At 34.6% G+C, this 13,309-nt stretch overlaps 1 protein-coding gene across 1 annotated transcript in view; it reads left to right on the top strand.

Moving 5' to 3' along the window:
• The window catches only part of CNBD1 (cyclic nucleotide binding domain containing 1), a 230,433-nt gene extending 226,430 nt beyond the window's left edge, over positions 1-4,003 (top strand). The window contains exon 12 of the mRNA XM_032469909.1: positions 3,865-4,003. Within this exon, the coding sequence (XP_032325800.1) occupies positions 3,865-4,003 (139 nt within the window). The remainder of the gene's footprint in view (positions 1-3,864) is intronic.
• The last annotated feature ends 9,306 nt before the right edge of the window (positions 4,004-13,309 follow it).

Here is a 13,309-nt window from a genome sequence, read left to right as displayed (position 1 = left end):
TTATTTCCTTTTAAGTAAAGACACTAAATCACCAAATCAATTAAATGAACTAAAGTAAAATGATTTTGTTTTAATACTTTGTTCCCACTTTGCTTGCTAAACATACATTGACAGCTCAGAGTACTTTGCTTAATAATTTCTCACTGAGAATATGATGGTATAAAATTAAATATATTATTTACACCTGGCATGTATGACTATAGACTCTTTCTAGATAATGATTGAACATGATAATAAATAGTTATAAATGAGCTGAAATTAACATTGTGCAGATACAGTACCTAGTGGTTTGTATGCTTGTCGTGTTGGCAAGGAATTCTTTGTCAATTATATATATATACATAGTGGCAATTCTATGGCTTTTGGAATAGTTCTAGAGAAAAGGGAGAGGCATAATGTTTTAAAGTGTGTTATATGTAAATACAATATACTGAATTTTTCATTCATTTAAAAGCATTTATTGATGTCCTAATATGTGCCAAAGAACATGTAAAAAATGCTATAATCAAGATTTACAAAGTAATGAACATAGCAGGAGGAATGAATTGCTTTGTATAAAGTAATGGTGCAAGACTTTTGTGTGTGTGTGTGTCAATTTAACCCCTTGAGCATCTTATGCCCGCTAGTGATCATTCCCTCCAGAGGCAAGGGAGAGAGGTTATACAGACCTGCAAACAGAGTATTTTCCATACATTTTAGGAGTTCATAGAGGTTAATGAAAGGCAGATAAAACCCCACAGTCTAGTAAAGAAAGGTTATGAGTGAGGACACATTGAGGTGAGCTTAGGCGTGTTTTCCCGTCTCATTCCTTCGTTAGGGCCTTGAAGTTACGAGATAGAACAACTTTCTTCAATCTTTTGTGAGTTTTTATTGATAGTATGACATGATATTCTGTGCAATCATATCAATTAACTTTCCTCAAACACCATATCATTAATTTTCTATGACTATAGAGTTTTCCTTAAATCATTTAGCAAACTTCTGTTAGACCTGGGATGTTGCCTTCTCTCACTGAAATGTCCATGCTCAGCTTAGAATCAGCTGCTCTGTCTCATGACAGCTTACATATTTGTTTTTTACAGTGCTTTGTAATTTAGAATTTTATAGCACAAGATAAGGTTGTTTTTTTTTTTTTACTAATTGTTAAGTCTTCAAGGGCAAAATAATTTTTTGCCCTTTAAATCTTCCTTTCTTGTATTTTTCAATAGCAAAAATTACTTTTAATGTTGTTATTGTGGGAAAAATCAACAATATACTACCTAAATAGTAAAAATAAATAGCATATCTAGAAGTAGTAAAAATTTATCTTTAAATCTTAATTTCCACTTTGGAAGTAAGCAAACAATTATTTTTCTCTATTTTCTTCAAGACTTTAAACATATATTTATATGAGTTTATATAGAGAGCTGACCTTTGAACAGCATGGGTTTGAATTGTGTGGGTCCACTTATATGTGAATATTTTTCCATAAATATATTGGAAAATATTTTGGAGATTTGCAAGCAATTTACAAAAACTTGCAGATGGTATTTATAGCCTAGAAATACTGAAAAAAAAATAAGAAAAAGTCATTTTAGCAATGTATAAAAATATGTAGACTCTATTTTATCATTTACTGACATAAAATAAACACAGATCTATATAAAAATTAGAATTTATTAAAAGTTAACACACACAAACCCTTACTTGGTGCTATTCACAGTGGAGGGAAATATAAAGATGCAGTATTCAATCAAAATTGCATAAAATTAACTGTAGTACTTACTGTACTTCTGTAATAATTTTATAGCCACCTCCTGTTACTATGATGGTGAACTGCAGTCTGCAAATGTCTGCTTAAACTGTCATGTGATACTAATCACCTCCACTTGAACATTTGGTCTTTCCAGTAAATTTCTTATCACAGTCAAAAGTGCTTTCTCCTGGTTCCCGTGTGTTCTTCATCATGTTTAGCACATTTCCGTAAACCTTGAGTAACACATGGTACTCATAAGAAGTGCCACTTGATGCTGGAAGTGCTCCTAAGAAGCAGAGAAAAGCCATGACATGACAAGAAAACGCTGAATTGCTTGATGTGCACCATAGATGGAGAACTGCAGTTGAGGTTAACCACTGCTTCAAGATAAATGAGTCCAGCATGGGGACCACTGTAAAAATAAATATATAAAAAGTGAAGAAAAAAAAGTGAAGCTGTTGCTGCAGCTATGCCAGCAGGTTTAAAAATCTTGCACTCTTTGCAAACTACCTTTGATCTCGTTTTGAAACTGCAGCTTTGATGTGGGTGCTGGATTGCCGTAAGAAGGTCATGCCTAGGGACTGTAATAGCATTCGAGAAAAAGTGAAGTCAGTGTATGACAACTGAAAGCAAAAGGATGGTGAAGAACCTAAAGGTGGAGAATTTAATGCCAGCAAAAGATGGTTTGATAATTTTAGAAAGAGGTTTGGTTTAAAAATGTTAATAAGACAGTAGAGGCAACTTCTGCTGACCAAGAGGCAGAAGACGAGTTCCCAGATGCTATGAAGAAAATTATTAAGGAGAAAGATTATCTGCCTGACCAGATTTTTAATACAGATGAAAGTACCCTATTCTGGAAAAAAAATGCTGCAAAGGACATTTATTTGTAAGGAAGTGAAGTGAGCCCTAGGATTTAAGGCAGGAAGGGATAGGCCAACTTTACTGTTTTGTGCAAATGCAATTGAGTTTATGTTCAGGACTGCTCTTATCTAAAAAGCTGCTAACTTCTGAGCCTTAGAGGGAAAAGAAAACTAACTGCCAGTTTTTTGGTTGTACAGCAAGAAAGCCTGGACAATGAAACACTTTTTCTGGCTTGGTTCCATCCATGCTTTGTCCCTGAAGTCAGGAAGTACTTTGCCAACAAGGGACTGCCTTTTAAAGTTCTTTTGAGGGGGAGGATATAGCTCAGTGGTAGAGCACATGCTTAACTAGCACAACGTCCTGGGTTTAATCCCCAGGACCTTCATTCAAAATAAATAAATAAACCTAATTATCTCCCCCCCAAAAAATGGGCTAAAATTAATTTAAAAAATAAACTGCAATAAGGTTCTTTTGATACTGGACAATGCCCCTGGCCACACAGAACCCCAAGAGTTTAACACCAAAGTCATCAAATTGATCTAATGGCTCCCAAACACAATGTCCCTAGTTCAGCCCTTAGATCAGCAGGTCAAAAGGAACTTTAAGGCTTATTACAAAGGACTGTCAACCCTATTGGAGAGAACCTTGATAAAACTTCGTAAAGTTCTGGAAGGCTTACACTACTGAAGATACCATCATTGTTACAGAAAAAACTGAAAGCCATCAAGCCCAAAACAATAAATTCCTGCTGAGAAAACTGTGTCCAGATGTTGTGTGTGACTTCATAGGATTTATAATAGACCCAATGAAGGAAATCCTGACAGAGATTGTAGATAGGGCAAAAAAAAAAAAAAAAAAAAAAAAAAAAAAGCCGGGAGGGTGAAGTGTTTCAAGACACAGATCTTGGAGAAATTCAAGAGCTAATAGACACCACAGCAGAGGAATAAACAGAAGATAACTTGATGGAGGTAAGTGCTTCTGACCCAGTGCAGAAGAAGACGTAGAAGAAGCAGTGCCAGAAATAAAAATGTGACATTAGATAGTCTGAAAGAAAAGTTTAGATTATTCAAGACTTCTTTTGCCTTTTTTTTAATGACATGGGCCCTTCTATGATACAGACACTGAAAACTAAAGCAGACAGTTAAAAAAAAAAGATTGGTACCATATAGAAACTTTTTTTTTAATGAAAAAGCAAAGAACTCAGGAATTATGATATATTCCTATACATTTATATCGGGTGTGCCTGCCTCTCCTCCCTCCACTTCCAGCTCCTCCACCTCTTCTGCCTCTGCCGCATCTGAGACAGCAAGACCAACCCTTCCTCACGCTCCTCCTCCTCAGCCTACTCAACATGAAGACGACAACGATGAAGACCTTTATGATGATCTGCCTCCACTTAACGAATAGTAAATAATCATCCTGCCATGCAGTTACTGCAAGTATCTGTTGCATACATGTGTGAGTGTCTTCATGTGGAAATATAACTGTATGGCAAGAACTGTATAGGAATTTTTTGTGTCATTATCATTATCATCACCCAAGTACTGAGTCTGAAACCTCATGTGTAAGACTTGAAGTGGATAGCCTATGCTTACAGAGGCATAAGGCGAGTGATATTTCATATAATATGAATAACATGTTAGTTTTATTAATGTTTTATAATTTTACTTTCAAAGAATTACATTCCCTACTGTATGCCTCTCTCTCTCATGATTGGATTGAATGCGTATCAGCCAATCATCACAGATAAGAGCTTTTTTTTTTAAGTAACAATGTTTCCAATACTGTTTTATAAATATGGTTATAATATACTGCATGCCAGTAAAATTTTATAATAATTCATCCATTAGCGTTAGGCTAGGCTACCATGAAACAGTCACACCGGGCGGCACTAGATCGCGCCAGCGACCAGGAAGCAATCATATCGCTGCTGCTTCGTTATCAACACATGAATCATTATACCTGTAAATAAATATGAATTTCTTTGTCACATCATCTTTTTATATTTGATGTCCAGGGCTAGTAATACCTACAACATTTACAATATTTTGTATCATATAAGACAATATTGATGGAAGTGCTGACGGGCAATTCATCTTGTAAACAGATGCTATAAACTTAACAGTGTTAATTAGTATATCACTGTAAACGTTTTTTCCCTTATGATGTTCTTAATAACATTCTCTTCTCTCTAGCTTATCTTCCTATAAGAATAAAGTGTATAGTACATATACCATATAGAATATTTGTTAATCAACTCAATGTTAGCAGGAAGGTTTCCCATCAATAAATAGAAGGCTATAAGTATTCAAGGTTTTTGGCGGGGTTCAAAAGTTATATGCAGAATTTTTGACTGCATGGGGGTCAGCACCACTAAATCCTGAATTGTTCAAAGGTCAACTGTATATTCAAAATTTTAAATAGCAACAGAAATTGGTTTTATTAACATGAATTATACATATTGTTCTTCCATTTTCCTTTCTTAGTGATACATGTAGAATGTCTTACCTTCTTTGTATATATGGATCTAATATATTCCTTAGAAATTTCTAATGTATGTATCATTGTACGGATGAACTGTAATTCATTTTGATACTCTTTTATGTCTGAAAATTGATTATTCATGAAATTCTGCTTTGAAAAATGATCCTGATATAAGCACTCTTATAATTATATTCTATATACATTTATATTTCCACAGGCGCAACCTAGAAGTGGTTACTTAACTATACCACACACACATCACTTAGCTATACTGCATGCACATTATAAATTTTGTATATCCTGCCAAATTTTACACAAAGGGGCACCGCCAAATTATACTCCACCAGCAGAATATTCAAATCCCTGTTCCCCCACAACAGCATGGAATACATAATTTTTTCAGACTACGCTCATCGGATACCTTAAAATGACTCTCATTATCCCTGGATTCCCAATCTGTGAACTTGCCTGCTCACTAAAAATTAATTTTTAACCCCAGATCAGTACCCTTGTGCTTCCTGAAGACATGCTCAGAATAGCGAAAAATTTGAACCACGTAACCTGCGCTTTTCCAGCTGAGGAAAAATGAAAGAATTCTCAATTCTCATACTGCAAATAAGTATGATGTTTGGCATCTGTTTAGTGCCGCATTTTCCATATTTTGTGTTTGTTGGTGATTTTGCTGTTTATAATGGCGTGGTGCTGACGGGCTGTCTGGTGTTCCCAAGTGCAAGGAGGCGGCGATGTGCCTCAGAGAGATAATATCTGAGTTAGATCAGCTTCCGTCAGGCATGAGGTCTAGTCCTGTTGGCTGTGAGTTCAATGTTAATGAATCAGTCAATAGTATTTATTGAATAAGATGTCTTTAAACAGAAACACCCTTAAAACAATCTTATGTATTGATCAATTGATGAAAATGTTGTGACTAGAGGTTTACAGAAATCTAACCTTGCGATCCTTTGAGGAATAATAGTTCAGTTTTTGTGGCAACTTTATAGAACATAAATACTGCGAATAACAAGAATCCACTGTATATCATTTTGATTCGCGTTTCCGTATTTATTAATGTCGTAAAACTTCTTCTATATATTTATTTGATATTTGCATTTCTCTATTACCGATTTATAGCTCTTGTTTATTTTCATTACATTGCCCCTTTTCACCAATTCATATGTTTTCCTTATATTAGTAGTAACGGCAGTTTTTCTGTTTTATATATTGGAAATATTCTCCCCGGTTCATCCATTGTTGCTTTTCATATATTTCAAACACCGCTTTTTATTAATGGGATGAAAGGTATCCCCTCCATTTACTTTATGGCTGGGCTTTTTGGCTTTGTGTCTAATGTGCCATATAGGTTTTGTTTTTTATTGTTTTTACCAGTTCTTTGAATTATTCAGAACTTCTTTTCATGCAATGAAGGGATCATTTCTATCTCCAACAATCATATATGGCTAATTGTCCTAACATGGTGTATTTAATAGCCCATTATTTTATCATTGGTTTTAGATGCAAATTTTTTTTAAAATCTGTTTTTTTTTTAATCTGTTTCTGGACTCAGTTACTTGGTTTGCTGCTTTCTGATTGGAAATGGAAAAGTTATCATGCTGTTTTAATTACTCTTATTTGATAGTACAATTTTATATTTGTCAGGGCCACTCCTGCCCAACTTTTTTCATTTTCTACGTATTTTTATTTATTCTTGTGCATTACTTCTGCCAGAGCTGCAAATTTCATTTACCCTACAATTGAGCAGGCAATGTTAACAATATCTGGATAAATCAGGGGAGTAAACTGCATAGAAGTGTGGGCATAATTCCTTCAGTGTACCCACTTTCCTAGTTGTGTGTATCACTTCATCTATCACCTTGATCCAATGCCATTATAAAGCCAATCATTATTTGTTTTGTTAAGAGTGAAATCTGTGTGAAAAAAATCATATTCAAACACTATTTTTCCTGTGCTGGGAAATACAGATGAAACATAACTTTGCCACAAAACAGAGTTTACCTCTACGGTTTATGTAGTTTACCAGACAGTTCATGACAACAAACAACGTATCTCTGTCTTGAGTCTTCAGAATTCCATGTAGATTTCCTTCCTTGTTTTGAAATATAGAATAACCTCATGGATGCACATGTGGTCATGGCTTCAGTTATGCTATCATCATAAATTGATGACTGAGCTATAATCTTCAATATCCTTTAAGCGTTTAGATGCCAGTATCTTTATATTATGGTCTGCGTTATACCTGTGCTATAGGCAGACTCCTTTCTGCAAATATTCCCTTGTTATATCCATGAATTTGGAATATTTTTGTATCTTCTTAAATATCTATTTCCTGGAGACATCTAAATATTATTATGTATGGACTTTGTTAGTTAAGCTTTTTAAGAATTAAACATTTTTTTTTTTTTTAATTTCTGGAACTACCTTGTTTTATCCCTATGTGTTGACATATCCTGGGCACTCTTTTTTTCAGAGAAAACAGACCTCCAGAGAAAGTAGAAATCCCCTAGCTCTGTGTGAGTTTATTTGTGGGCCAGCTTTCTGATCTGTATCGAAAATGTAATACACACTTTCTATACCTGCTTGAGTTGAATGTTGTTAAAATGCATTAGGTGTACATTCTGATGATCCCTCTCAATTTTAAAAAAATGTTATTCAACATATTTTTACTCTCAGTTGCATACATTTCCATAAAACTGCAGATTTCTGTACATAATCCATCTTTCTTTAAACCTGATTCCACCTCCCTCTATTGTATTTCAAGCATGCCTTTCATCACTCCAGGTCTCAGGGAGACATATTCAGTTGTACATAATTCCTCTGTCTTGGAAATTTAAATTTACCATGTCACCCATGTCGGAACACGAAGTGGTAAACAAATTTTGCCCGAAGGCTCCCACTTGCCGTTCTTAAAGTTTTTTCCCTATAAGTTATTGGCCTTTAGCTCTATTGTTAATATTCCTTTAGACCAAGAATGGCAGTAAATCTAAAACAAGCTTTCAGATTTTACTGCTGGAACTTTCAAACCCACCTAATCCTGCGGGGAGAAAATTGTTCCCTTAGTGGGATATTTTTTCTGCTTGTCAGATTGTTATTCTTCAATGATTAACTCTTTAATTAAATCGAGGAGATTCTTCCTCACCTAGAGGTTAAAGATACTAAAATCAAATTATTTATTTCCATTTATGGGTTTATTATAATGGAACAAATATATCTGTTCATTTTCTTTTCATGCCTCAGTTTAATTACTTCACTAGTGTAACCTGTGATGATTCAATAAACAAGTGTTATTTTTGTTATTATTGGTGTTTCTTCTATGTATAAACATAATTCATGGAAATTAAACAAACCAGGATTTTAAAGTAGCTGCCAGATATGCCCTGGTCCTAAGGATGCTAGGAGTAAGGAAGTCTGTGTCCTAAGGCAACATCAGCCTTAGGCACTTATGTGGGTGCGTGAAATGAGTTCAGAGTCACTTATACACTCTTCCTGATACCCTTCCCAGCTGTCCTCAGTGCCTCCCATCTCTTCAATCAGTGAATTTTGTGAGGGACATTCACTTACTGAGATATAAACTTATCTAGAGGAAAGTAGTATGATTCTGTGTTTTAGAGCTTTGACTCTGGAATGAGCCTGCTAGATTCCAAACCGTAGACCCACACTTACATTCTGGGCTCTCTTGGATAATTTATGAAGCCACTTTATAGCTCCTGTGCCAAAGATTCAGTCATGGAAGGAAGAGTGTTATTTAAATATTTAACAATTTGCGGAGCCCAACCCTGATCAGTTGAGAAGAAAGCGCTCAGGGCAGGGTCTGGAAGGATCTCTGATGTTCCAGTCACCACGGATTCTGTAGTGGGAGACTGTAGAATGTGGGGCAGCTCAGGTGCTTGTGGACTGCCTCACAGGGTGCTTTAACAGTGGTTATTCAAATCGGTTGGTGAGGAAATATTTCAATGTTGTCATTAGTTCAGCTGAACTGGAGAAACCATCACTGACATTCATTATTTACATCAGATCTTTTCCAGATACATTTTTTTCCAAAGGAGAAGAGCAATGATGTCAGAAAAGGCTAGAATGAAAGACCTAACCAGATCCATTGGAAGGTAGAAGAGAATTGGAGCCCCTAACACATGAATGGTCTACTTCCAGACTAGTAATTGGTGGTCGTGGCACCAGCGACATCACCTTCTGTAGATGGTCCCTGTGGCAAGATCCTGGTTTACCCTAACTTCTTTGTCTCTGCCTGATGTGATTCTCTGGGATGCTGAGGGGTTTTTATGAGCTACCAATTTCCCTTCCACTACAATGCTTTCCTGTTTAAGCTAAGATTTAATTTCTCTGGTTTACAGCTGAGAATGCTGTTAGAGAATCTGGTACCAGGACTGGATTACTGGCAGTGATACACCCTAACATGTACCATTGATTTGCTCAAGGATTCTATCATTCCTGGGTAGAAAATTAATGCTTTTGCTATATTTGGTTAAATTATGGGTTGTTGTACATATGCAATAAGAGCAGTGTCTTCAGAGATTGTTAGGAAAGCATCAGGATGTTGCAATGTGCTGATGGATTAATTCTTAAGGCCATCATATATTTTTCAAGAAAAGACAAGCTGAAGCCTCTCTGGACACAAGGAATAAAGAAAAGACAGTTTTACAATAAACATTTTCCCCCATTGAGTTGTCATCCAAATTGACTGAAATACTTATAATTTGATTATTTTTATTGTTGGCAAGTACACTGTAATCCAACTCAAAGGTCTGAAATATGAGGCAGCAAGATAGACTCCTTAGAGGTTAAGATTAGATAAAAGATAAATCTGAACTCTGAAGCTTCTTTCAAGTACCTCTAGTTAATCCAGTGGTTTCAACTTTGGCTGCACATTGTTTTTTAAAAAATTAATGATGCTTTGTTTCCAGCCCCTGAAATTCTTATTTAATTAAATTTTCTTAGAATATGATTTAAGCATCATTTTTTTGAAAAAGTTCCCTAGGTAATTCTTGAAGAATAATCCTTTATCATTGAAGAAGTCTCTGGAATGTAGCCTGGAAGACAGAATCATATTCCAAGTTTTGATTTATCTCAGTTTGAATCTATTAATTTGTGATCTACAGGGTGCTTAGTGCATAAAGGCTTGCTGTGAGGAAATATATTCCCCCATCCAAAAACTGCCCATAAATATAATTTTTGGGTGTGGTTTCCAGCCAACTCAATAAACCTAAAACAAATACATTGGAAGCTTACTGAGGTTTTAAAGGTAATTATATTGAAATAAAATAAGGCTTTAATGTTCTATATTCTTATTCCTCTGACAATTAAATGAAATTTTGGATATAAATTATCAAGCACAATGCCTCACACAATGAAGGCCCTTGCTGAAGGGAAGTATTTTTTTTAATTATTATTATTATCACTATTATTATTATTTATTTTTTTTCCTCCTCCTCCTCCAACTATGATTGAGGGGGGAAGGCCATGTGTTTACCAAGTAAATCCAGTGAATAACTCGGCCACAATTTTCAGGTGTATTTTTTATATGCTCTGGCTCATGTGATTTGTGTTTTCACAGCTCTTTTGGATCCCTGGATGCATTTCACCTAAGGGAAAATTTGTTGTCAATAGTGATTAGGGCAAATGACCCGGTCTCTGAAAGCCACCTGCTCAAACCCCCACGATATGATTCACTCACAGTACAAATAGCACTATTTTCAACCGTAAACGGTCATGATTTATTGACTAGGTTTTTTTGTTTTGTTTTGGGTTTTGTTTGCTTGTTTGTTTTGTTTGTAGTACATAACTCAAATGTCCAGCTCAACTAAGGGCCTCATTAGGGAGTGGACTGCTGCCAGCTTTCTGGTGGTGGATCCAGTACAAAACCTTCTGGTACAAGGCCAGCATCAGGGAGGGTATTTGATCAAGAGGGAGACAGGACAAGGCTCTGGTGGAAAGTTTTTATGTCAAGATGTAGAGGAGATGAGTCTGGGAGAGGGTGGGGGCAGGGTAGTAGGCCTGAGAGAAACATTGTCAGAGTATGGAATGCATGCATCCATCTCCTTTGATTCTGTTATAATATCGCACATGTATCTGGCATGTATTTAGCAATCATTTACTAATGGTTTACTATTGCCTAAGACAAGGTTACAGGTTTTCTTACGTTTTGATTTTTGTGAGGTACCTAAATGAGTAAACAACTACATGATTGCTGTTCTGAAACACTAACACATGGGAGAAATAAAGCAAGGGAGACATCACATGAGTTACTCATACTGTGTGTCTCTTGGAAATGCCATCCTTGAGATATGAGGATATATTTGGCATGAAATGTGACTAACAGTATCAATGGCAGAAGGAAAAACTACAGTCACTATTCTGACCAATGTGCAAATCACTATTTCAGATACTCTGAAACAATTTCAGGTTCTACTATGATTTACATTAGAAATACTGGAATTGTTGACATCTATTTCACCAGTGAAAATTTTAGCTCTGGTAAACACCAAGCATCTATTATCTTATAATAGTTGACGAGTATTTAGAGAGATTAATCCATTAGTGACAACATAAAATCCCTGCACATTTGCACCTTACTTTTAATATGTTTCTCTGTGGACGTTCTTTTAACATTCACCAAACTGCAAAAATTTTGAGGGCTGGTATCATTTGAAATATACCTTCTTTTAATTAAACAATCATAAAATCAAGAGAATTTTAGAAGACCATTTTTTTTAATGACTTCTATCCAAATATGTCATCTAAACAGTTGATTCCAACTTTTGTTCAAGAATGGGAAACTTTTTTAATGTAAAATATTTTATAAACATCTATAATATAATATTGTTATTAGTAACTATCGATTGACCAAATACCTAATAGCAAAAAGCTGCTATGAATTCAATAACAATTTAAGTAATTTTGTATCAGAATAAATTCTCAAAGCTTTTAAAAATTATCTAAAAATGTACTCACTCACTAAGATAGTATTTAGTTTATATATGGATTTCCATGACACCAATAACATCATCTTGGCTACTCATGGTCCACAGACCCAGATTGAGAAAGGGTATAAATTAGATGTTTAAAACACCACTGAAGCCCTTTGTTGACCTCTCCCAGTTATTTGCAATACCTATCTAATTCTTCAGAGGTTATCAATATTCTCACTGGTGATTCTGTGGTGAAATTTTGCTCATTTTTAAGCTTTATATAAGAAAATACAGTGCATAGTTTACTATATGGCTTATTTTGCTCAATATTGTGTTTACAAGATTCATCCATGTTGTTCCTTAGATCAGTATTTTGTTTATTTTTATTGCTGAATAATATCCTCTTATATAATTTACTCTACTTTTTAAAATAAATTATATTGTTGATAGATATTGTTGAGGATATTGGTATTGTTTGTAATTTGGGTCTATTATGAAAAAATACTCCTGTGAACATTCCTACATTCTAGTAAATGCCTTTTATTGCACATATTTTAAGTAGCCCTATTTCTTGGAATTAAAGTTTTAATCATAGTTTGTGCATATGTTCAATTTTAGTAAATACTGAGAAATAATCTTTTAAATTGCTATGCACAAATTTTCACCTCATCTATCAGTCTATAAGAGTTCTCATTACTTCCAATCCTTGCCAACTCTTGGTATTTTCTGTCTTTTTCTTTTCAGCAATTTGGATAGGAAATAAAGTTATTTCTTTGTAGTTTCAGTTTGCATGATCTCGAATAATAATAAGGTTAAGCAATGTTCAAAAATATTCATTTGTGATTTGGATATTGTCTTTGGTATTCATTTCCTCATTTGAATATTGGCTGTTCCGTATTTTTTATTGAATTATAGATTTTTCAGTAAATTATATATGTGAGAGATGTATGTATTGTGTATGTTCTTTCCCACTTCTTGGCTTGAATTTTCTATTAATGAATGTCTTTTAATGTTTTCATTAGATGTGAAGTTTTTAATTTTTAATGCAGTTCAACTTATCATTTTCCCCATGTAAAGTGTTTTTTATGTTCTTTCAAGAAAAATCATGTCTCCCTCATATTCTTGAAGATGGTTTCCCGCATTGTCTTGTGGGTATTTTTCTTTATTTTATCAACTCCCCCTTTCAGTTCTATAATAGTCTTTAAATTTTTTGTTTGTTTTTAGTTTGCATTCTTGGTAATTATCTCTTCAAGTATTGCTTCTACTTCATTGTCTCTTTTCTTTGTGATATTAT

The sequence above is a fragment of the Camelus ferus genome, chromosome 29, assembly GCF_009834535.1.
Source record: "Camelus ferus isolate YT-003-E chromosome 29, BCGSAC_Cfer_1.0, whole genome shotgun sequence".
Lineage (NCBI taxonomy): Eukaryota > Metazoa > Chordata > Mammalia > Artiodactyla > Camelidae > Camelus > Camelus ferus.
Note: the sequence above shows the minus strand (reverse complement) of the source record. Positions and strands in the feature narration are given on the sequence as shown.